General features: G+C 39.8%; 1 protein-coding gene across 3 annotated transcripts in view; it reads left to right on the forward strand.

Moving 5' to 3' along the window:
• The window catches only part of SERPINB7 (serpin family B member 7), a 75871-nt gene extending 63565 nt beyond the window's left edge, over nucleotides 1-12306 (forward strand). For all 3 annotated transcript variants that reach the window (XM_027576353.1, XM_027576352.1, XM_027576354.1), the window contains 4 exons: nucleotides 2767-2884; nucleotides 6679-6821; nucleotides 8411-8557; nucleotides 11210-12306. In XM_027576353.1, the coding sequence (XP_027432154.1) occupies nucleotides 2767-2884; nucleotides 6679-6821; nucleotides 8411-8557; nucleotides 11210-11608 (807 nt within the window). In that variant the 3' untranslated portion in view covers nucleotides 11609-12306. The remainder of the gene's footprint in view (nucleotides 1-2766; nucleotides 2885-6678; nucleotides 6822-8410; nucleotides 8558-11209) is intronic.
• Nucleotides 12307-24345: the final 12039 nt, after the last annotated feature.

Here is a 24345-nt window from a genome sequence, read left to right on the forward strand (position 1 = left end):
TTCCTTCTACTTTCAAAGAAAAGTTATTTTGAAATAATTTCAAACTCACATAGAAGTTCCAAGTATTGTAGAGAGAACACTTTTCCCCTGAACCATTTGAGATGCTTTATCATTTTTGGATACTTCCATGTAATTCCTATAAACAATGACATTCTTCTACATAGTCACGATACAACCATCAAGATCAGGAAGTTAACAGTGTGCATTACTTCAGCTCATCTTCAGATCCTTTTGAGTTTCACCAGTCAGCCCAACATCATCCCTCATAGCAAAGGACTTAGTTCAGAATCATGCATTATATTCTGTTGTTGACTCACTTTTAGTCTCCTTAAATTTGGAACATTTCATAGCCTGTCTTGATTTTCATGATCTTGACACTTTGATAATTATTCACAGTGTCCAGTTTTAGGCCAGTTATATTTTAGAACGCCCTTCAGTGTGGGTTTGTTTGATGTGTCTTCATGATTAGAGTCCTGTTTTCTCCCAGCTTTACTGAAGTATGATGAATATGTAATATAAGTTTAAGGTGTACAACATGTCGATTTGATACACTTATATATTATGCAAGGATTATCACCATAGCATTAGCTAACACTTGCTCCAGATTTGAGGGAAACATCCAGGTGTTTTTTTTTTTCGTTGTGTTATCGCTGTGGCACGCTAGCAGGATTCTGATTTATCCCGTTGCTCATCCTGCCATCTTTGGTCACGTGATTACAGGGATGTCTGCTGGGTTTCTCTGTTTTGAAGTTACTCTTCTTCCCTTTGTTGTTAAGTATTTTGTGAGGAGCTGCTTTCAGGCTGTGTAACTATCTCATTCTTGATGAAAACATATTTGTTTATTTATGATAATATTGTTTATTTATAACAATATGCTGTCCTGTTTTCGCCAAAGGGTTGTAATCCATCATATTATTTTCATGCTCAAATTATCCCTTCTATTGGCGTCTGGGTTTGTTTGACATGCCCCCCTCATTTGAGCACTTTCTTTCTGGCACCATGAGATGTTCCAGTCGCATCTTCTTTTCCTGCCTCAGCCCTAGAATCAGCCATTTCTCCAGGAGCCTTAGTTCCTTTTTAGGAGAATACGTGCATATATTAAATCAATGTTCATCTTTTTACCTAAATCTAGTGAAACCCACGAGTTCATACTGATATCTACAATTTCCATCAAACACCACAGGGTTCATTTCTTTTGTTTTGTTTTCTCTCTTTCTGTGTTTATTTAACTCCCTTCTCCAACAGTGAGAAACCTGGCTGCCATTACTCTTACATATTTACTTGTTTGACCAGTCTCCCTCTATGTAACCCATTTCCCATCACTGATGCTGTTGCCCCTCCAAGTGGGAAAACACCTTCTTCCTCCCATGAGAGATCTGCCCCTCCCTGCTAGGCTGCCTCTCCATGAATATACCTCTTCCCTCCACTTAGGTCCCCCACATCCCATGATGGTCTGCCCACCACAGAGATGTTCCTCTCACTTTTTTGGGCTTTGACCCCTACAGGGATGTCTACCTCACACTGTTTAGGATCTAACATCTGCATGAGGCCACCCCTCCTCAGGGATGCCTCTGGATTCTGCCTACGCTTGAATTCCAGAGTTGGGCTTCCCTGACAAGGCAATGTGTTCTTTGTCTCCTTTGGCCACTAATACTTTGTGTTGAATTGCTCCTCACCGGGATGGGGCTCTGCCATCCAGCTCTGCCACACTGGTCCTCCCCACACTGAGATGTATACCTACCTAGATTTGCCCCTCGTAATGGCTTTGAGTCTGACTTGTTCAAGAAGGAAGTGGAAGGCTAGGGGTAAGAAAGAGCTAGTTCTACCTTCTTCGTGTATCTCTAAAGTTGGTTTTGTCCTCCCCATGGCCCTGGAAACTTCCAGTGCCTCAGTTCAGGACTTCTTTATATCCCTCAGGATAAACTATAAGGACATTTTAATAAGTCCCTCTATCTCCAGTCAGTTTTCTTTTCTATGCTGATTTCAGAGTCCCCTTTATGAAATGCACATTTAATTATATTACTCCCCTTTTTAAATCCTTTTAAGAACTCTCCCTAAAATAAAATGAAAGCTCCTTGTCAAGGGAAACAAGGCATTCATGCTCTTCCTCTGTCCTGGCTCATGTTCTCTATTTCCCCCTTTCACTACATGCTTCAGTCATCACAAATTCCTGCTGGTCTCCTGAGTGTGCAAAGATCCTCTTACTCCTCTGAGGGTACTACTACTTGGAGGGCTCACCTTTTCTGCTCATCCTCTTCAACTTGACTTCTTTCTTTTTTTTCTTTCAAATGCAGGCCAGGTCCAGGGGCTTGAGCTTTATCTTAAGTACAAGAAGTAGCCTGGAAGCCTTCTTAATGCTTTCAGTAGGAATGGGTGACACAATCAAGGGAGATGAGCGAGGACACTGTTGAAGTATTTATGGTGAGAAAGCAGTGGTAAAGCCAAGGGAGTGGGCTTTAGCTGTAATCCCTGTTAGCCTCCCCTAATCCACTTCAGATAAACTTAGGTTCAGATAGTGTGCTTGCTGTGCAAATTCAGTTTCGGGTTCTCCAGCAACCCATCCAGCCATATTTCATATTTCTAGCCATATTTCCTCATCTTTGAGTGAGGAATGAGTCCTTGAGTAAGATGGCGAAAATGATGAGTAAGATGGCGAAAATGAAGAGACAAGTTCAAAACCAGAATTGTTATATGCTTAGTTGATGGTGACTTGTGACTATAAGAACTGTGTATTACTTATAGAACTGTATTTATTTATCTTTATAGAACTATATTGAGTGTGTTGAAAAATTATACAATGCCAAAGTGGAACGAGTTGACTTCACAAATGATATAGAAGATACCAGATATAAAGTTAATAAATGGATTGAAAATGAAACACATGGTGAGTGCAGCCCTATTTTTCTACAAGATTTGTCAGTGATATATGAATACTGAGAATGGTCAACCTTAAAGCTAGACATCTTTTGTAAGACATGCCAGGAAAATTTCCCCCTAATCCAAAGTAATGATGCTGCTATTGAATATTTCTCATGCACTGTTGGTGGTAAGGCAAATTGGTGCAGCCACTGTGAGAAAGATAATGGAGGTTCTTCAAAAAATTAAAAACAGAATTATCAATATGATCCAGTAATGCCACCTCTGGGTATTTATCCAAAGGAAATGAAAAAACACTAATTTGAAAATATATATGTACGCCTGTGGTTATTACACCATTATTTGCTGTGGCCAAGCAACAAGTCGGTTCCAAGTTGCTGTGGAAGCAACCCATATGTCCCTCAGTAGATTAATGGATAAAGAAGATGTGATATATATCTCTATACCTAGATAGATAGATAGATAGATAGATAGACAGACAGATAGGAATATTACTCAGCCATAAAAGAGATGAGATCCTACCATTTGCAACAATGTGGATGGACCTAGAGGGTATAATGCTAAGTGAAATAAGTCAGAGAAAGACATATTATTTCATTCATGTGTGGAATTTAAGAAACAAAACAAAGAAAAAAAGAGGCAAGCAAAAAACCAACTTTTTTTTTTTTAAAGATTTTATTTATTTGTCAGAGAGAGAGAGAGCACAAGCAGGGGGAGCGGCAGGCAGAGGGAGAAGCAGGCTCCCCGTCGAGCAAGGAGCCTGATGTGGGGCTCGATCCCAGGATGCTGGGATCATGACCTGAGCCAAAGGCAGATGCTTAACTATCTGAGCCACCCAGGTGCCCACAAAAATCCAACTTTTAAATACAGAGAACAAACAGGTGGTTACCAGAGGGGAGGTGGGTTGCAGGATGGGTGAAAGAGGTGAAGGGGATGAAGAGTACACTGACCTTGATGAGCACCAAGTAATGTACAGAATTGTTGGATTATTATATTGTACACCTGAAACTTAATATAACACTGTATGTTAATTATACTTCAATTAAAAAAAAAAACCAAATGGTGGTTACTAGAGGTTGGGGGTTTGTGTGTGAAGGGGAGTTGTTCAATGCATTTAGAGTTTCAGTTTTGTGAGACGAAATAAGTTCTGAAGACGTGATATACAACAAGGCATGTATAGTTAATACAACTAACCTGTTAAGATGGTAAATTTGATGTTATGATTTTTAATCACATTAAAAAATGGGGAGCAAAAATTCCTCACAATCCTAGCACCTCAACAAATCACTGCTTCCTTTTCCCATTTTCTATTCTAGTCCTCGGCTTTATGCACAAAGAATAAATTGACCTAGTTATGTTCGGAGCCTACGTTCACATCTGTGTCTATATTTTTTTTTCTTCACATTCTGTCTCCCACGTATTTACAGACTACTTTGCAATTTTCATGACCATTTAATTCCATAGACCAAGTATGAAATAAAGAATGTAAACATATCCTTAATAGATTTTATATTTATTATATGGCAGAATGATAATATTTGGGATATATTGGTTACATCAAATAAATTATTAAATAAAAAAAGAAAGAAAAATTGCTTTAGTATTGGTCTACAATGTGGTTCTGAGTAATCTTAATAATTTGAATGCTTTATACTTTTCAGAAATCTTACCTATTACATTATCTCATTGGATTGGGAAATAATCCTATGAAACAAATATTGATTTCATTATGACCATTTCATAAATTACTATGTGGGAAATATATTTTATATCATTGCTTCTTCTAAAAGATGGATTCTTTGTCTTTCATTTAAAACCCTCTTCATTTAGCAAAATAATGTATGTGGCAAAAGTGGTACCTTCCAGAAAAAGTGCATTGCTTTATTGTTAAGTGTTTCTCACATAGCTAAAACCGCATTCCAGCAGATGTTCTGGTTGAGTTCAAAACAAATAAGGAAATGTATTCATTGCTCTTTTGTTGATCAGTTGCTTCCAAACCTAGTCATTTCTTTACTTAAGGCTTGACCTGGATTTATACTCCGAACAATATACCTGTATTTGCTGAGTCTGGTTCTGTCTCAAAAGTATGAAACATGTGACTTGCAAACATTCAACATACTACAGCTAGTCCTGGGAAAAAGAATACAGTGTCTCAGGTTTCTTTTTGTTTGTTCATTCATCGTTACTTCAGTAGAGGGTTATTTTGACCATCATCGTTACCTCAGTAGAGGGTTATTTTGACCATCATCGTTACTTCAGTAGAGGGTTATTTTGACCATCATCGTTACCTCAGTAGAGGGTTATTTTGACCATCATCGTTACTTCAGTAGAGGGTTATTTTGACCGTTAGCCACCACATGTTTCAAATGTACTATTCACAAACCAAGGGGAACTATGCAATTGCTTTTCCTAATAACTGAATGGAATTCTATTTAGTGTGTAGTTTGTAAGGGTATCAGATTGCTAATACCTTTTTCCATCTGGACCAATTACTTATTTCTCTTCCTTCTTTCTTCATGCAAATATATCTTAAAATTATTCTTATTTTGATAAGCATTTGTTCTCAATGCTCATTTGGGGGGAACACCTCAAAATACTGCCAACATTCCAACAGACCCACCCAGGTCTTATCACCCCTTCCCCATCCTCCACACACTACCAAGTCCTTTTAAAAGGACTTTTAAAAGGTACATCTGACCCATCATGGCCATGTCCTTTCTTATCTTCCAATGAATCCTGAACAATCATTTTCCATTGCCTTCAGGATAACCCAAAATTATTACCAGACTTTCAAGGCTCTTCATTTTCGGCCCCTGCTTCTAACCTTTCCAACCCTACTTTCCCTCCACATCAGAATGAGTTAGGGTTTCCCCGAATACACTGTGCTCGTCCAAGCTTCCATGTGTTTGGGTAAACAGCCTCTGCTATATGCAGTTTCTCTCCACCTCCCACCTTGCCATCAGCTCAAGCAGAGGGCCAAGCCAGAGATGGTGCCCCTCATCTGTGCTTCCACAGCACACTCAGCACGTGGCTGTGGTACCAGTGTGTACAGCTGCTCCCCGGTGCTGGACCGTGAGCCCAGTGATGGCATGGACTGTTCTTGCATGGTTGTGATTCAAATCTCGAGAATAGGGTTGACATCCAGCAAAAATCTTGTTCATGTGGAAGGAAGGAAGTAATTAGCCCAACAGAATGGAGTTAAATTCCATTTGGAGTGCTGTGGCCTCGTCGAAGCAGGAGAGGTATTTTGGTGCTTACCAGCAAGAAGGGGCTTGGGAATTGTCTTTCCGGGTCAGAATCCTGGTGCCCTAACTTTCTTGTTGTGTGATGTTGTACAGATTACTTCATCTCTCTGTGTTCCAGCTTCCTCAACAAGAAAGTGCCTGCCTCACAGAGATTTTGTGAGGATTAAACCAAATATTGCACATAAAGTGTTCAGAGAGTACCGGACGGAGCAATTGCTCATGGGTTATTACTAATATCATTGTATTATAATTATGTCATAAGGAAAAATATCATGTTCACCTTGTCTTTTTAAAAATTACATTAACAGGGCACCTGGGTGGCTCAGTTGGTTAAGCGTCCGCCTCTTGATTTTGGCTCAGATTGTGATCTCAGGGTGGTGAGATCGAGGCCACAACGGGGGTCCATGTTCAGTGGAGACTCTGCTTGAGATTCTCTCTGCCTCTGCCCCTCCCCCTGCTCTCTCTCCCTCTCTCAAGTAAATAAATAAATCTAAAAAAATAAAAATAAAAAATTACATTAAAATTTCACGTTTTTTCTCCATTTATTTTTCAAAAGGCAAAATCAAGAGCATCCTTCAAGCAGGTAGCGTAAGCTCTTCAGCTGTGATGGTGCTGGTGAATGCTGTGTACTTCAAAGGCAAGTGGGAGTTGGCCTTCAACAAGAATGAAACTGTAAATTGCCATTTCAAATCTCCCAAGGTATGGAAATCTTCTTAAGAAGTTTTTTTTTTTTGCCAGGGGGTCTGGGTGGCTCAGTCGGGTAAGCATCTGCCTTTGGCTCAGGTCATGATCTCAGGGTCAGGGTCCTGGGATTGAACCCCACATCAGGCTCTCTGCTCAGCGGGGAGTCTGCTTCTCCCTCTTACTCTCCCTCTGTGCTCTCTCAATCAAGTGCATAATAAAATCTTACAAAAGAAGTGGTTTTTTTTTTTTTTTTTGTCATAGGATTCCTTCGCAGAAATTATGGAATTTACATAGACAAATGATGGATTCATCATTTCTTTACTTATTTCTTCTGTTGCTTACCAACACCATATGGGGAATTGTTTATAAAACAACCTATTTTCCTGATAATGCAGGTTATGGTACACTACTGGAGGTGTCCCATAAATTGATATTTCTTAGAATATATTCAAATTTGAGAAAGACAATAACATATGAATTCATTTTAAGATATTCTAGTTGGATGCCTATAAGAAGAAAATACGACAAAAGTATGCTTTTCATTTTTTGTGATTCTAACTGTGGGGTGTATAGTTCCAGTAATTTAATATCAATGATTTTTCCTAAGTCAAAGCAAGGATGTGTTTCCTTTTACAAAGGAAGAAATTATGTTTAGTCAAGTTATGCATTCCCAAGTGTCAGTCTTAACCAACTTTTGTAAAACATACTCTTGTGTGTGTGTGTTTTACCAATTTGTATACAATAATCTTAGAGGATAGTAGAAACATCAAAGGCTTTGGAGTCAGCAGTACTGTGTTGGGGCTCTTGCCTTGCTTCATTGCCAATCTGCATTGTCTTAGGCAAGTTAGCTCAACCACCGTAGACCTTCCCATCCTCACAAATGAGGCGATTCCAGTAATTGACTTCTAAAGTTTCTTTCAATCACTCAGCCTTTTGTGTTGAGACAGAGAAACTCAGGTTAAACTTTTAAACTTAGTTTTATTTATTGAAATGTTCTTTCTGCATTTTTCCACATCAGAAGTTTTAGACATAGGAGTGCTGAGAGCTGGTAGAAATCAAAGGTCACTGAATGAATGATAAATATTGCTATGAATACTATAGATTTTTTTCTATCATCAGAAGTAAAATACAGACCAGTACTATCAAAATCACACAATTTAAGAATGAGGTATTATAAAAATAAAAAATCTATAGCATTCATTTTTAGTTATAATGCTATTTAATAATTATTTGTTACTATATAGACATTTTCAGATAAAATGCTAAGTGCAAAGCAATGTACCAAGTGCTAGGTATGTTAACTCACATAATCTTTACAGCAGTCCTATGCAGTAGAGAATAGTTTTACCTCCATTATATTGATGAAGGAATGGAGGCACAGAGAAGTAAAGTAAATTGCCCAAAGTTGCACAGCTGGAAGTTTTAAACTCAGGCAGTTAAACTCAAAGTCTGTGCTTGTATCCCTAAGCTATGAACCACTGCAACCACTCTTGGCAGCAAGTCAGGAAAAATCTACAGGATCAACTGGACAAAAACTGAAGCACTATTCTTATAAAGTGAAATAAGGTGGGCTAATAAAAATTTTTTTGTGACTTGACTTTCAGTGTCCCGGGAAAGCAGTCGCCATGATGCATCAAGAACGGAAGTTCAATTTTTCTGTCATTAGAGACCCGTCCATGCAGGTTCTTGAGCTCAAGTATCATGGTGGCATAAGCATGTTCATTATGCTGCCTGAAAATGACCTGTCCCAAGTAAGTTGCTACTGCTGCTTTCACTATAGGGGAATTAGAAGATTTTTAGGATAGTATGGATTGTGTTTTTATGCATCAGCTTTATGATTTCAGGTTATAAGAATTAGAGATTTACCCCCTTATTCATTTATTTGACAAATATTTAAGTAGTACCTACTCTGTGCCAGACACCGTTATAGTTACTGAGATTGACTTACTTCAGTTTAATATAATTTTAGTTGAATAGCTATGAAATTGGAACCCTCTCAGACCTCAACCTTGGAGGGAATATGGCACGAATTTAGGTCTTTGCACTTGGCCGTGAAAACAGTCTTTCATGTATTATTGGAATTTGGACAGACTAAGTATTTTCAGGCAGGAATGATACTGTGGGGTCTGGAGTCCCGGGCCTTTGCACATTGAAATGTATGGTCTCATTCTGAGCTGCTGTGTCTCTGGGAAAAGCAGAGGTTAGGGACTGCCCTGTGACTAGTGTGGCCGGGGCAATGGACCACACAGTGCAAGGGCAAAGAATGGTAGCCCTGCAAAGCCAGGGAGCATCACTGTATCTCAGATCCTGATCTTTCAGGCTTGTGAATGTGGCCTCCTGAGCCTGTGACCTGAAATCCCAGAAGCCTGGATGTCAGGTCCCTCTCTGTAAATGGAATAATAGACACCATCCATTGAGCACCTACTATGTTCCAGGCCATGTACTCTAAGCTGCATTTATGTTATCTCTTTTGATCCATACAGCAGTCACGTGGGACAGGGAAAGGAGGGTCATGGAATTTGATCGATTTGTCTGAAAGATACATACATATGTACAAATATGTGTGTGTACACATATATCAGCTGCCCTAAAATGTTACAACTAAAGTTTAAAATATTTTTTTGTGTTTTGGTTAGTAAAATAATGACTGTTGCTTATGAAATAACTGGAAAGTAGAAAGAATATAAAGAAATGCTCCTCCTACCTAGAGGCATTACTTCTCTCCATCCTTTTTCTATGATTTAGAAACATGATTTTAGAACTTTGGAAATATAATTTCTAGATGCACAAAAGCACAGAATCATTATAATGATTTTCATTTAGTTTCATTTTAATTACCTTTTTTGACATGAACAGCAAGAAGAATGTCATGAAGTTGCTATTGTTAAACCTAAAGTGACAATATGAAATATTGGTACTCAGATTAAATGAATAATTCACTTGATAATCTTTATCACAATTAGATTTTAGCATACATCAATTATTTTAACTTCAAATAATGTACAATAACAGAGAAAAGTAGCCCATATAAAATAAACAGCAGATAACTCAAAAGATAGATTTGATCTTCTTTTTTTTTTTTTAAAGATTTTTATTTATTTATTTGACAGAGAGAGAGAGACAGCGAGAGAGGGAACACAAGCAGGGGGAGTGGGAGAGGGAGAAGCAGGCTTCCCGCCGAGCAGGGAGCCCGATGCGGGGCTTGATCCCAGGACCCCGGGATCACGACCTGAGCCGGAGGCAGACGCTTAACGACTGAGCCACCCAGGCGCCCCAAAGATAGATTTGTTCTTATACATATTGTCTAAGTTTTTCTTTTCTGTAATAGATTTTCCTAATAATGTTTGGATCAGATGACTATAAATGTATATTCCTACTTTATCCTACAGACCTACATAATCCTACGAAACTAAATAATGGGGAAGTTGGCTTTATAGTGAGTTAAATGAGGAAAAGATTCTAATTCAGAACGAGAAGTTATTATAGATTAACCATAAACTGGATAATTTACACACATAAAATTTAAATTAGACAAAATTTGATTATACAAATTTAGGTCCTTGATAAGGATAGCTGTGAAAAGCTATCTTTAGGATTCCAGTGAGACTGAATTTGTGAACAAATACCTACATAGAAGATTTGTAAACAATGTGCATGAAAAATCTTCCCTGTATAAGTCTGGATTGTCTCTGATCAATGGTCAGTATTCAGGAATTGGTGAGTGGGGGCAGCAGTGATGCTGGAGAGAGAGAGCTGTGGGTTCCTAGCTATGTAACCTCCGTGCCCAGCTATGCAATTCGGCACATTTCCTACAATGTCTTGAGTTTCAGTTGTTGCATGTGTTGAGTAGGAGGGTATATTTGGATCCAAGCCCCCCAGATGGTGTAGGTGACTGTGCTACGAGGTGCTAATCACCTAAACCCTGGAGGCTAGAGCTCTGGGCTCCTTGCCTTGGGCCCCCTGCGGTTCCATTGGTTATTCCAGCAAGCTATGGAAACATTACCATTTTCTATGTCTTCCATGATGGGAAATGGTCAAGAAATGCTGACTTAAATGACCACGGAGCTCCTTTCTCCTTCTCATGATCTCTGCTACCCTAATTCCTTCACCTGCCCATTGTTCCACTTTGGCTGTATTTGTTCATATGCGGGCAGAGAACAGAAATGCCTTGAAATACAGGTAAGTCACACCTTGTCATAACAGAGCAAATTAACCATGATTTGTGAAAGAGTGCTTGAACTATTAGTGTTAATAACTTCCCATTTTCAGACTCCCCTGGACCCACTGACATACTTACACTCAAATATCCAGGAGAGGATAATTATGAAAAACCATCTATCTTTGTAGTTGGTGTTTTAACTGCCTCTTAAGCATATTGAATTGCCTTTTCAATATTCCTACAGATTGAAAACAGACTGACCTTTCAGAATCTAATGGAGTGGACCAATCGAAGAAAAATGAGCTCTCAGTATGTTGAGGTGTTTCTTCCTCAGTTCAAGATAGAGAAGAATTATGAAATCAAACACCACTTAAGAGCCCTAGGGCTGAAAGACATCTTTGATGAATCCAGAGCTGATCTCTCTGGTATAGCTTCAGGAGGCCGTTTGTATGTGTCCAAAATGATGCACAAGTCCTATATAGAGGTCACCGAGGAGGGCACAGAGGCCACTGCTGCCACAGGAAATAACATCGTAGAAAAGCAGTTCCCCGAGTCCAGGGTGTTCAGAGCTGATCGCCCCTTTCTCTTCGTCATCAGGAAGGGTGACATCATCTTGTTTAGTGGCAAAGTGTCTTGCCCTTGAAAATCCAGTTGGTTTCTATTATAGTAGTCCATACCACATCAAGGAACCACCACAAGAGAATAGATTTGAGCACAATCAAAGCACACGGTGTTTCCTTTGTGTTTACTTCCTTCTAGTATTGGTCGGCAGATGATTTTGGAGACTTGACCCTTTGCAGACACCTGGTTGATTGTCCTCACCCTGCTTTGGCCTTTCTACCACTGTGTGCCTCACCTATTGCTAAGTTCATTATCTTTCTGACCCAACTCAACTCATTCCCATCATCCACCCCCCCGCCCCGCCCACCGGCCCCATGGCCCCTTGCACCCGGAGCTGGGCATCACGTCTGGGAACTGCTGGTAAGGACAACGTAGAAGCAGCCCTAGGGGCTTGTCTGAAACTCTCTACTTAATCCCAGTTATTCGAGTGTCGTTGAAATGAGCTTGGAAGGAGGCCTAGCTACTGAACGTAGCTGGGAAGGCTAACCTTTCCCTGCTGACCTAAGAAGACACTAGAGAGTTTCCTTTCACCATCTGATTTGAAATCAGTGTCGAATTTAGATGCCAAAAAAATACAGATTTGGGATTGGGGGACAACTAAAATACTTCATTAATAATTTCAAGCTCATGTCTTTCGGGCTTTCCTTGATAGAGATTTTTCTTTTCCTTGATAGAGACTTAACATGTACATAGTTTTCAAACATTATGTATCTTTGAACTATTGCCATTTGTTATTTACAGTACATATTTCACGTGCTGTATAGTTTATTCTCTATTTATCAAAAATAAATAAATACAACATGACTGTACAGTGTGATTGTTCTCCTCTGACCAACTGTGAGACTACCAGCACTTTCTTTATTTGCTAGGCCAAGCAAATTGGCAACAAATAAAAAGAATGCTTTTTATATATAAATCTGATTTGGTTCAATGTTGCTAATTTATTACACATGAACGTTACTTTTCCAGAGGCATAGGCTGATAAGGTAATTTTAAATAATTTTAAATACTAAGATTTAAGTTCACAAAACAGATAAAAAATAAATTGAGAATCAGTAGACCAAGCTGAACTCACTTAGGATTTTATAAACAGCCCATTGAGTTGTGTTTTTATCACAAAAGACTTTCACCTGAATAGGAACTAAATTAATCTGGAGTAGTCTATAGCATGGCACTGTGGTGCATAATACTAGACCTGGCAGCTATTTGATTTTCAACAGTTGTGGAATTCATGAATATGGCATGAATGAGTTAATGTGACATGATTTGAGAGATGTAGAAAAGCTTCCGACCAAAATAATTTAATTGCTCACCTGCCATGCCTGAAATAACTATTATGTCTTTCAGAGACCTTTGTTGGGGTGGGGTGGGAGGGAGTGAAATTAACCGATACGCAGTGGTATGTCTCTCTCTCTCTCTCTCTCTCTATATATATATATATATTTTTTTTTTAAAGAACTTATTTTTCTGATTAACTCCATTCCCACCTATTGCCATTCAAAAATGACGTACATCTAGACTCTGTCCTTAGGTGGTAAAGATACAAGAAGGGGGTCCAGGAGCATGCATTCTGATGGCCGCCATGCTGTTCAGAAGCATGAATACTTTTGTCTGCTGGTAGGGTTTTCTGGGCAGCCATGGTGGGACTCACAGCTGCTGAGGTTTGAAGAAAGCACCCAGGAGAGTGAGAGTCAGGTCTGTGAGGAAATCATATGGAAAAACTGGTGCGAGCTTTCCCTACAACTCGGTTGGTCCTGCCCGTCCATATGTCCACCTCATGGTTAGGGCCCCAGCTCATGCAGAGAAGGGCTACCTTGTCCAGTCATGATCTAGGCTTCATTTGGCGTCACTTCCACAAACCTGAAACAGCTTCGGAAACTGCGGCAGTTGTGGAAGCATGATGTTTCCTGTGAACGTTGTCAGTACACCTCGGGTTCAGTGACAGCAAAAGTAACGCTGTTGAACCTGTCTTAGCATTGAGCTTCCTGCTTCTTGGGGCAGGAGCCGTGACTGATTTGTTTTGTATCCCAACATCCCTAGAACAGTACTTAACATATAGTGGATCAAAAACTAATGATGTAGGGCGCCTGGGTGGCTCAGTTGGTTAAGCAACTGCCTTCGGCTCAGGTCATGATCCTGGAGTCCCGGGATCGAGTCCCGCATCGGGCTCCCTGCTCAGCAGGGAGTCTGCTTCTCCCTCTGACCCTCCCCCCTCTCATGCTCTCTCTCTCTCTCTCAAACAAATAAATAAAATCTTTAAAAAAAAAAAAACAACTAATGATGTAATGTATGGTGATTAACATAACAATAAAAAAATTTAAAGGGGGGAAAAACATATAGTGGGCACTCACTGTGTCTTTAGGATAAATGTAGTTGGTAGTCCCAAGGGTGTGATTTGACGTGGAAATGAGACCCTCAGGGACCTCTTCGGTGTAAGTTCAAGTCATTGATCTTGTAATCGATTTCTTTTTACAAAGATGACTTTTTATGTTTTAGAGTCATGTTTTTTCAATCTGCTTATTTAACCATAGGTATTTCCAGAGCTCTTCTCCTCTTACTCAAAATTCTATATATGATCCCGTCTGAACACATGGCTTCCATAATAGCTGATGACACCTAGCTATATGCTTACTTCATCCCAATTCATGACTGCCTCCTGAAAAGCCCACCGAACGTCCTGGAGTAAAACTAAACATGTCTCAGCTAAAACACATCACCATCCTCTACATGATCTTCTTGGGGGCCTGCTTCTAGTGAAGGACAAATATCGTCTAAAACTCTAAGCTCAAACCATCAAGATTATCTTTGTATATTCCTTCTTTTTCACACTGTGACTGTTCACCAGTGTTACCACTTAAAATGTCTCTTGAATTTATCTCCTTTTCTTTCTTCCTATCAGCACTGCTCGAGTTTAGACTGTTCACGTCTGTAGTTTGTTTCTTATCTGTTCTCTCTGCCTCTTGTGATTTGCATTTCCCTCTCACGCTTAAGCCCAAAGTCATGAAGATTTCTATGTTTTCATCCGTAGATGCCAGTTATCTTCCTGAAACACAGATCGAACAAGTCACTTTCTTATAAAGAACCAACGGCTCTTCACCACCTAAGGACAGAGTCTAAACTCCAGCATGACCCTCCAGGCCTTCCACAATTTTCCTTATCCTCCTCTCCACCTGGTCCTGCCTCTCCCTGTCAAAGACTCTGAGCTCAACATACCTTGGACTAATTGAAAACCCAATCTACTATTTTGTGTTGTTCAGCCTGTCGCCTCTGGGTGGCACACTGTCTCCATCTTTGCTCAATACCCATTGAATTGTTCAAGCAGCTGACCACATTCATGTTCCCTGGGGAGAGCTCCATTCACGTGGACTCACAAAACACACTGCCTCCTTTTATGAGGTTTGAGCTATGCTCAAATTTCCTGCTACCCTCTGTGTGTGTGTGTGTGTGTGCGTGTGCGCACGCACGTGCGTGCATGCGTGTGTGCATGCGGGGGTGCACGTGGCTTGCTAGATTATAAGCTCTTTAAGGGCAGCAGTATGGCATATGACAGGTATTCCTTCCTCATTTTAAATGAATAAATTCCTTTAAGGTCCCAAGAAAGGACAAAAATCAACCAGAAAGTGTAGTGCAGACAGAGACTCTGGCCAGATAACAGGGGCCCTTGCCAGCCTTTGGCCCCACCTCCATGAGCGCCTCCTTGAGAGCATGCTATTTTTCACCAGTCACGTGCCAAAGCCTCTATAAGGGCAAGATCTTTAAGGTGGGCAAAAGAGCATCGTTGGATCTTCTGTCTCTGCAAGAGCAGGAAGAAGCTTTTTTCCACCCATTTTTCAATGAAGAGGGAGAGCAGTATTGTCCTCTTCTTCACCACATCGCTGCTTTATCGTTTACAAAATGTTTTCACAGTGCCACTCACTGTGACATCTCATTTCTCCTTTCAGTCCTGTAAGGTGGAAACTATTACGATTATTAATGTTATTTTCATTTCATAAGGCAAATTAGGGTTAGAGAAGTTGAACGATTGCCTAAGATCCTGTGTGCTCTGTCCATCATAACCCACTGCCTTGGACATCACGGGTCTCACCTGTGCCTTGGCTCTGCTCAGAGGCCTCTTACCTCGTGCTCCAATGCCTCACATGTTTCACTCCTTCTTTGGCGTGCCTCCTGGCCGACACCCTCTGTCTCTAAGGAGCTCAGGCTTTCCTGAAACACCACACCTCCTATAAATTTGGGCAAATTCATAATTACATGACTCTGTGTTCTTATATTTGGGTCATTTATGCTTTTATGATTTGGGTGATTTAATTTGACTACATATTATTTGTCCTAATAATAAACTTCTTGAGAGTTTATATAGGAATGATAATGATAGTGCAAACTCTTCTAATCATAAACTCTCCTAAGTATAAACTCTGTGAAACAAGGGACAGTTATCTTCTGCTCACTTTGTAATTTCTCTCCAGCACATTCTGTACCCCTTCACTGACTGACAGTTTCTGCTCATCAACAGGGAAAGGCAGCATATGTGTCTGTAATCATCTGGTTATCTTTCGACACTAATATTTCATTTCTGTCCCTACAAACGTCCTAGAATTTGTAAAACCCAGGACTAGGTTCATAAGCTTAATCTTCCCTTTAGATGCCAGTAGCACCTTGAAGAAGAGAAGGCCGCAGTGAGTTTACCTAAAAGTGGTAAAGAGTTGGCTATCAGAACTTAATTGTGTCATGAAACATTTCTTTGATACTCTCTTTTCTTCTCCTTGTTTCTTGCCCGTGGCATTGTGAACCAAAAGAAGACCATTGAACTTGAAACACGAAAGTTCTTTAGTAAAACCGAAGGTGACTAATCTTTTGCAAATATTGAGGTTTTTTTTTTTTTTTTAACAAAGCAAAATAATATACCTTGGTATACTCAGTGCTTTGGGAGGGAAAGAAAAGGGAGAAGAATGAAAAGCATATGGAGGGAAGAGCAGACGGACAGAAATACTTTCTCGATATTTTAAAAACAGTCCATTTTAAAATGTAAAATTTTTCTCCAAGTGTGTCTCTTCAGACAAGACTCGTCAATGCTAAGAGTTTGAGTCTGAGGCAGGGTGGACCTTCACAAGTTTTGCAAGTTGTAGTAGGGTGATAAGTTCTACGAATGAGGGTAGAGATGCTGTGGAAGGGTGAAATGGGGGCTTCTAAACCAGTCCTGGAAGGATAGGAAGGCTTCCTGGAGGAAGGGCTGTCGTAGCTCAAACCAGAAGAATGAGGAGGTAAAGGGACTGGGAGGGGAGGGGAAGAGGGTTCAGTAGAGGCACCAGCATGTTCCAAGGCCCACAGTTGAAAGACCATGGGCTCCTCTGAGAGCTGCTGGGGTGACCACGGGATGCAGAGGGCAGAGGGCTATGAGGGGTGGGCTGGGGGGAGGGGGGAGCAGGTACTGGCCCTGGGCACCACCATGTGGAGTTTGCCTTTGTTCTAAGTTTGATGTAAGGGCAGAAAGGGCTTCAAGGAGGGGAGTGACATTTTCAAGTTTATAGTTTGAAGGATTGTGTTTGGTGTGTGGATGCTGAGCTAGATAGAGTGCTCCAAGACTGTTAATGGGCAGAACTGGGCAGCGGTCCAGCTGGGAAGTGACGATGGTCTGGACCACAATGTAGGTATAGGGTAGACAGAAGGGAATGAGGCTGACAAGTTTAGGAGGCAGCCTTTGATTGAACGAATGTGGGGTCAGAGCTTTGTGGCAATGAATTTGAGGGCAAAAGATAAGGACTTCTCAAGATGCAATCTGGCAGTCATTTAAAGATGGTGACATCAAACAGCTGGAGCAGGGAGGGTGGACATCAGAGAAAGAAGGCTGAAGGGTAGGGGCTCCTGTGTGAGGCCACTGGGAGCTTTGATGGTCATAATCCTTCACTTTTTGAAGTAAATACTCCCTTTGAGAATCAAAGTATCGAAACATGCACATATATAAGAACTTATATATACATGTTCAAGTTCACAGACCTCTCTAATCTCATCCGTAGATCTGCTAGATTAAAAGTCATTGTTATGTATCTAAGTGCATTCCGGGTGGAAGCCATCCACTGTAACACCAAGAAAACTACAAGAGCCACGGTCCACTAGATGGGTACAATTTCTGTGGAATGAGGGCTCCAGGGGTGACCATAGACAGTGATCTGTCCATTTAAACATCTGGGGCAATAAGCAGGAACACACACCCTCACTCGTATCTATGAATCAGCGTCTTTACAGAGAAGAGGCTTTATGTGCAAAAGAAGCCAGTAAATGTTTTGTTAATAGTGTTTTTAGGTAATAATAGCACAGAAGTCACTGAACCTGCCCAGCCATCTCTTTGCAAATGACCCTCTGGTTCTGTCAATAGCCAGCCAGTGAATTATTAACTTTTTATAAAAAAAGGACCTGTTCCTTGGGTCTCCTGGGGAACAGCATCTATAGATGAATCAAAGTCCTGTGAGGTTGATAGAATTCTTTTTTCATTGTGAGCCCCTTCTCCTCCTTGAATCCAAATTCTCCTGAGGACTGTATATGAGAGAAGTGAAGTTCTCTATGTTGGTGGGCAAAATGATTCAAGGTATATTTCTTGGAGAGTCTAGAGATTTGAAGAGTCATTTAGAAGTTCCCTTCTCTCCAGGAGCATGAAGACCACTGACCCTTTTCCTGGCTCCAGAGTCCCTACATAGGCCTTCTGCTCCTCAACTAGTAACACTGTGTCTCCTGCATCCCTTTTAGATGGGTCTTTACCCAGAGGGAAGATTACAACCTGGAGGTGAGTGGACTTTTGAGAATATAGTCCCAGCATCCAGAATGCCTCTTGCTTATGTTTTAAGTAATTAAGTTGTTTCATTTCTTCCCTTTACCTTCTGAGAATCTGAGAACCTAGTGGAACAAAGGGGCATTTCTTGTGCACCATTGCCTTTTCTCACTGAGTAGGGTGAAGCCAAACACTGCCTAATGGTCTGATATGGTGGGCATTTGACAATTCTGTTTTCTTCCCTCTGGGTAAAGACCCATCTAAAAGGGATGCAGGAGACACAGTGTTACTAGTTGAGGAGCAGAAGGCCTATGTAGGGACTCTGGACCCAGGAAAAGGGTCAGTGTTCTTCATGCTCCTGGAGAGAAGGGAACTTCTAAATGACTCTTCAAAAAACCAAGTTTTTATTCCTGTATATGTAATAATTTTATAAAGTTTGCTATCAATTCACTGTAAAGTTTTTCACTATAAAGTTGGATTTGTGTCCTGTGGAAACTATATTTGGTGTCCGCTTTTATGTTACCTACACAAGTCAGGGGTCATTTAATGGAAATACAAAGGACCTAAAGCCTGCCTTTTTTTTTTTTCTTTTTTATTGCCTTGAATCTTTTTCTTCCATTAATTAACCTCTTTTTCCTCTGGATATATTTGTAGTTTGGATATCATTCTTTTAAAGTAGAAGTTTTTCTATGTATGTATATGTGTGTATAATTTGATAAAAGGAGTTAGTACAATGGCTGGATCTGACTTTAATTGAACCCAATTAATGCTAGATAATCATTTATTGGAGGGATTCTTTATGGAAAAGGCAAAAATATGTGCCTTTATTTTTAGCAAAAAAATATTTTTATAGCATAGTAATTTTAGTCTGTAGGGGTAAAATGAAAGCCAAAAGTGGTTAGGGAATTCAGATGAAATGCATGAACTCAACCAGGAGGCCTAAAATATCAATACATAGATGAAATCTCCGGTTGAACACAAACACGCACAATTATCTTTTACATGTTACTTCTCTGTACTAAACAATTTGAAAACACTAATCCATTCTAGCCTCTGCACCATGTTAAATGAATACCTACTTATATTAGGGCTTAGATTCCTTTTTTGCAAGATGAGACGGTTGGGCTAGGTTAGCATTTTCCATTTGTGGAATGGGACCAATTAGTGGGTTGTAGAAACAATTTAGTGAATTTCTGTCAGTGTTTAAAACATGAAAAAGGAGAAAACAGGAAAGGAAATATCAGAATGTGTCATTAACCCTAAGGGGAAGTATTTTTTGCGAAACTCTTGTTTCCATTTTGAATACGTGGTCTGGATCACGTGTAGAAAGTACTTCTTTGTTGGGTTAAGAGTCTCTGAAGAGATGCTAAGTTGTCTCCACCTCTCACACTCTAGTACACCACATCAGTCTCTGTCTGAGTTAGAGCCATAGCTATGTGACTTGCTTCCCGTGGGAATCCTGCCTACCTTTGCCTTCTGTTCAATTTTATCCTGTTTCTGTGCATTGGCAAACTAGGTTCCAAGTGTCTTACCCACAGTAGGTGCTCAATAAATACTTGTTTGTGGCAGGGGAGAAATAGGAACGCAGGAGGATGCTAAGGACCCTTTACGTGTTGTGGGATGAGTATGTGTAGAGTCAACTCTTCCCGTCACCCCTCCTTCAAAACAAGAGACGACCTGCTGACTGGGGGCTCCTTCTATGCCACAGCTTGCTTTGGGTTTTACCACCAGAGAGACGGCCTGGCCCACTGTGCTGAGGGCACAAGTCAGGCAGAGAGTCCGGAGCAGAAATATTTATTGTCTCTTCTGGCAGCCAAGCACCTGAGTTCGCAGAGACCCAAAGAGTTCAAATTTTTTTTCCTTGCTCCTTCCCATACAAAATGAAGAAAAATCCCTCGTATTTTCATCCCCTTAATGATTCTCCCTTACAGCAAAGACCCAGCCAGATGCACACAATTGCGCTTTCTTTTGACGATGAGGAGGAGGTGGACCACAGAAGCAACACCAGGGGGCGCCATTCATGCGGAGTCCACGGATTATGGAACCGTTCTGTCCTATGATATAGGAAACTGCCAGGCCAGCTCAGAGCTGGGAGTCACTCTCCACTCTATGCTTCCATCTCCACCAGAAGCCAGCAGGCAAGAGGCTGCTCAGTTCTTTGCAGTCCTCCAATAAAGGCGGAGCTTGAAAGTGTGAGGGTGAAGTAGCTTTTTAACAAACATTCAGAAAGTTCGACATTGTAGAAAGTTCTTCCTAGCCGTGAGCTAAAGTCTACCTCTCCATAACCATGGCTCCTTTATCATTTTCCTGTTCTTAAAAGATGTACACAAAAGTTATATCCTCTTGCATGTGTATTTTAAGAAAGTTGAAATATCTGCTCCGTATCAGCTACTTCTTTATCCCATGTCTACAAAGCATGTTAAATGTACTCATTCTTTCAGTATTTGAAGAGAGTTGCAATGTTTTATTTCAGCTGTTCTCTGATCAAGATCTTAGGAAACTATGGTTACACCTTGGGTTAGTCAATAGGTCTTTAGGAAACTTATTAACTCTTTGTGGAGAAAATGATAGAAGGTACTGGAATCTCAAGGGGTTACTGTGAACATCAAACTGGATACCATCTGTGAACATAACTTGGCAATAATTACCTACTATATGAATTTAATGATTAGTTTTGCATGCTTGGTGAGTAACCAATGGTATTAACTGCCTGCAAATGATGTTAAGATCCATTCATTAATCCACACAATCATTCATTCTTCATTCAACAAATACTTATGGGCTTCCTACAGTGTTTCACAACTGAGAAGGTAGGGATGAACAAAACAAAGTGACAACACAAATGAATAAGCCTGAATTATTTTTAAGCACCTCTTTCAACCTGTCTTGCATTCTGTCACAGGGATTATAAAGGTAGATGCACACACACACACACACACACACACACACACACGTAAGTGTCCACACCCCATCCCTAACACTGTAACGCTCGGATTCCTGCTTAAGAGCACATGAAAAATTTTGTTTTTCAGACTCACCTTTCCTCTTGGAGATAATATCTTTTTTTTTTTTCATGTGGAACAAAACTAAGAAACATAAGAGAAAGGTGCAATGAATAACAGAAAGTTCATAAAAATGTAAAAAGCTTAACATTCATGGCAAGAAGTTGATTTCCTATGTCACCATTTGGTCTCTTGGAGTAGCATTTCAATAGCCTTTGAAAATAATTCTTTGTTTCCCTTCGTAGGTGTTTCATTTGGATGAATCAACAAGAACCGCGAATTCCTCAAACACAAAGGTATGTATAGTTCCTACTTCTGTATTCATTTCTCTTATGGCAGTTTATCTTTAGTCCATGAGGACTAAAGGTTTAAGGCAATAAAACAGGATATTTATTCCATATGTCCTTTGAGTCTAGAATATAGGTATGTAGAGTCAGACTCCCGCACATCCTGTGTTAAAACAATCATCTTGAGTTTTGGAAACAGGAGATGATGACACTGTCAAAAACTTGAGGGAGAGACAGTATTTAAGAAGGGTTATTCTTTTCCTTGAACAATAAGTGCAAAAGGGAGTTTAGAGTCAGAGCGACTTCATAATGGAACCCAAAAGCTACCTGGACAGAAGTGCCTGGACCACAGTCAGTGCTCAAAATATAAAATTATATTATTTTTTGGAAAGGTAACTAAAGATAGCTTATCTTTATAAACTTTATTGGTTTTTTTTTAGATTTTATTTATTTATTTGAGAGAGAGAGAGATAGCAAGAGAGAGCACAAGCAGGGGGAGCAGCAGAAGGAGAGGGAGAAGCAAGGTCCTGGCTGAACAAGGAGTCTCACGTGGGGCTCAATCCCAGGACCCTGAGATCATGACCTTTTGTTGAAGGCAGATGCTTAACCAACTGAACCACCCAGGAGCCCCTATAAGCTTTACTGTTAAATTCTTTTCCATATTAGTAATTTCTAAAAAAAACCCAATGTAATGTATTCCTTCATTTATGTAAGGAGGTCTATAGCTTTTTAGAAGATGTGACCTTCCCACTATTATCTATGGTGGGCTACTAAGACCAAACTTCATTGCCCAGAATTCTTACTTATTACAAAATATAGCAAACACATTTTCCCTGATGCCAACTATACTAAAATTAATGTGTCCATATGAATGTGTGCCCGGGGCCATCTTGTGGAGGAGACAGGGCAAGCTCTGCCCAGGGGCATGAACTCTGCCATTGTCCCTCATGCCCATGAAGTGATGGTGACATGTCGTGGTGCTTGCTCTCTGCGCATGGCCTCATTGTCAGACAGCCACAGTCAGTGAAAGGCAAACTTTCAATATGTCCAAATGGTGGAACAAGTAGTCTTTGATTCTGTTTTTTTTTTTTTCCTGAAATCTCATGTCCTAATGCAAACCCAAGACTCTCTTGTCTAACCTCAGCTGATACTTAAGTGGGTGATACCAAGGTCCCTGTTTTCAAGTATTTTCTAACCTCATCCTAGTGTGAACAAGAAACAGGGGTCCATTCACACATTCAAACACTTCTCTCGGAAATCAATATGTCAAGTCCCCATGGCAAGCGGGATATTTGCAGAAATTCCTCCTGGGGAGTTAAAGTAAAACATGTTTCCATAAGTAAAGGAGAAGCCTTTCCTTCCTTCCTTTATTTAATTTATTCTGGTACTGTTTCTGTTTTCAAAACTGTAGGAAAATAAAAAGATGTTGTATATATTGAGATAGATATTGCTATGTAGAGAACATGTAATATATTTTATATATACGTTTATTTCATATAGGAGAGTTTAGGATTCTAATTTTCAGATGCTAATTTGTGACATGTTCAATCATGTTTCAGATGAGTCCAGTTGAAGCATAAAAATAATACATTTTACATAGTTTACAATTAAAAACAACACTGACAAAATTTTGATATCAGTAATAAAAACGGAATTGATATCTTCGAACCCAAAATATCTGACACTAATTACTGAGGACACTAATTCTCTTGTCAGATTATCCTAATTATGCAGCGAACCCTCAGAGGCTGAGAAGAAAGAGAAATGTCTTTGTCATTGAAATAACATCCTATAGTAATTTGTTAATTTTCCTTCACTATATGCCTCAAATATGACAAATGTATATATTTTTATTAGTTGGGCCTAGTCCTGCATACTTGTATTTTACATATTTCTGCCTTTATTTATGTAAGATATTTACCATGTATGGCCTAAATGTATTAAAATCATAATTTATTTGCTACGTCTCCTTTTTCTATGCTCACTTTATAGGAATATTTAGAAGGTATTGAAAAATTATATAAACTGAAACCTGAAAATTTGGATTTCAAAGATAATTTAGAAGAAGCCAGGATGCAGATTAACTCACGGATTGAAAATAAGACAAAAGGTAAGGGATCTAAGACTTCTTTTCCTCAGTCTTCTCCTTCTTCTTCTTCTAGGAATAATTTACATTGAGTGAAATGCTCCGATTTTAAAAAGTATACTTGGACAGTGTTGACAAATGCATATCAACATACAGAACATGTCCATCATCCTGAAAGGTTTCTTTGTGCCACCAAGCAACCACTGATTTGATTTTATCATCAGAGGTTAGTTCTGTCCGTTCTAAATTTCTAAATAAATGCAATATAGTATGCACTTTTTTGTGAACTGCGTTTTTCATTCAGTGCATTATTTTTGAGATCCATTCAGGTTTTTAGATGTATCAATGGCTGGTGCCTTTTTATTGCTGAGTAGAATTCCATGTATGAATCTACCACAATTTGTTTATCCATTCTCCTGTTGATAGACATTTGAGTTGTTTTCAGTTTGGGGTTATGATGAATAATGTTGCTGTGAACATTTTTGTAAAAGGCATTTTGTGTACATATCTTTTAGTTTCTCTCATGTACTTAGTAGTAGAATTGCTAGGTCCTAGTCTGGTGACATGTTTAACTTTTTAACAACTGGCAAATAGTTTCCCAAAGTGGTTGAACCATTTTACATT

This window comes from Zalophus californianus, chromosome 14 (assembly GCF_009762305.2).
Source record: "Zalophus californianus isolate mZalCal1 chromosome 14, mZalCal1.pri.v2, whole genome shotgun sequence".
Lineage (NCBI taxonomy): Eukaryota > Metazoa > Chordata > Mammalia > Carnivora > Otariidae > Zalophus > Zalophus californianus.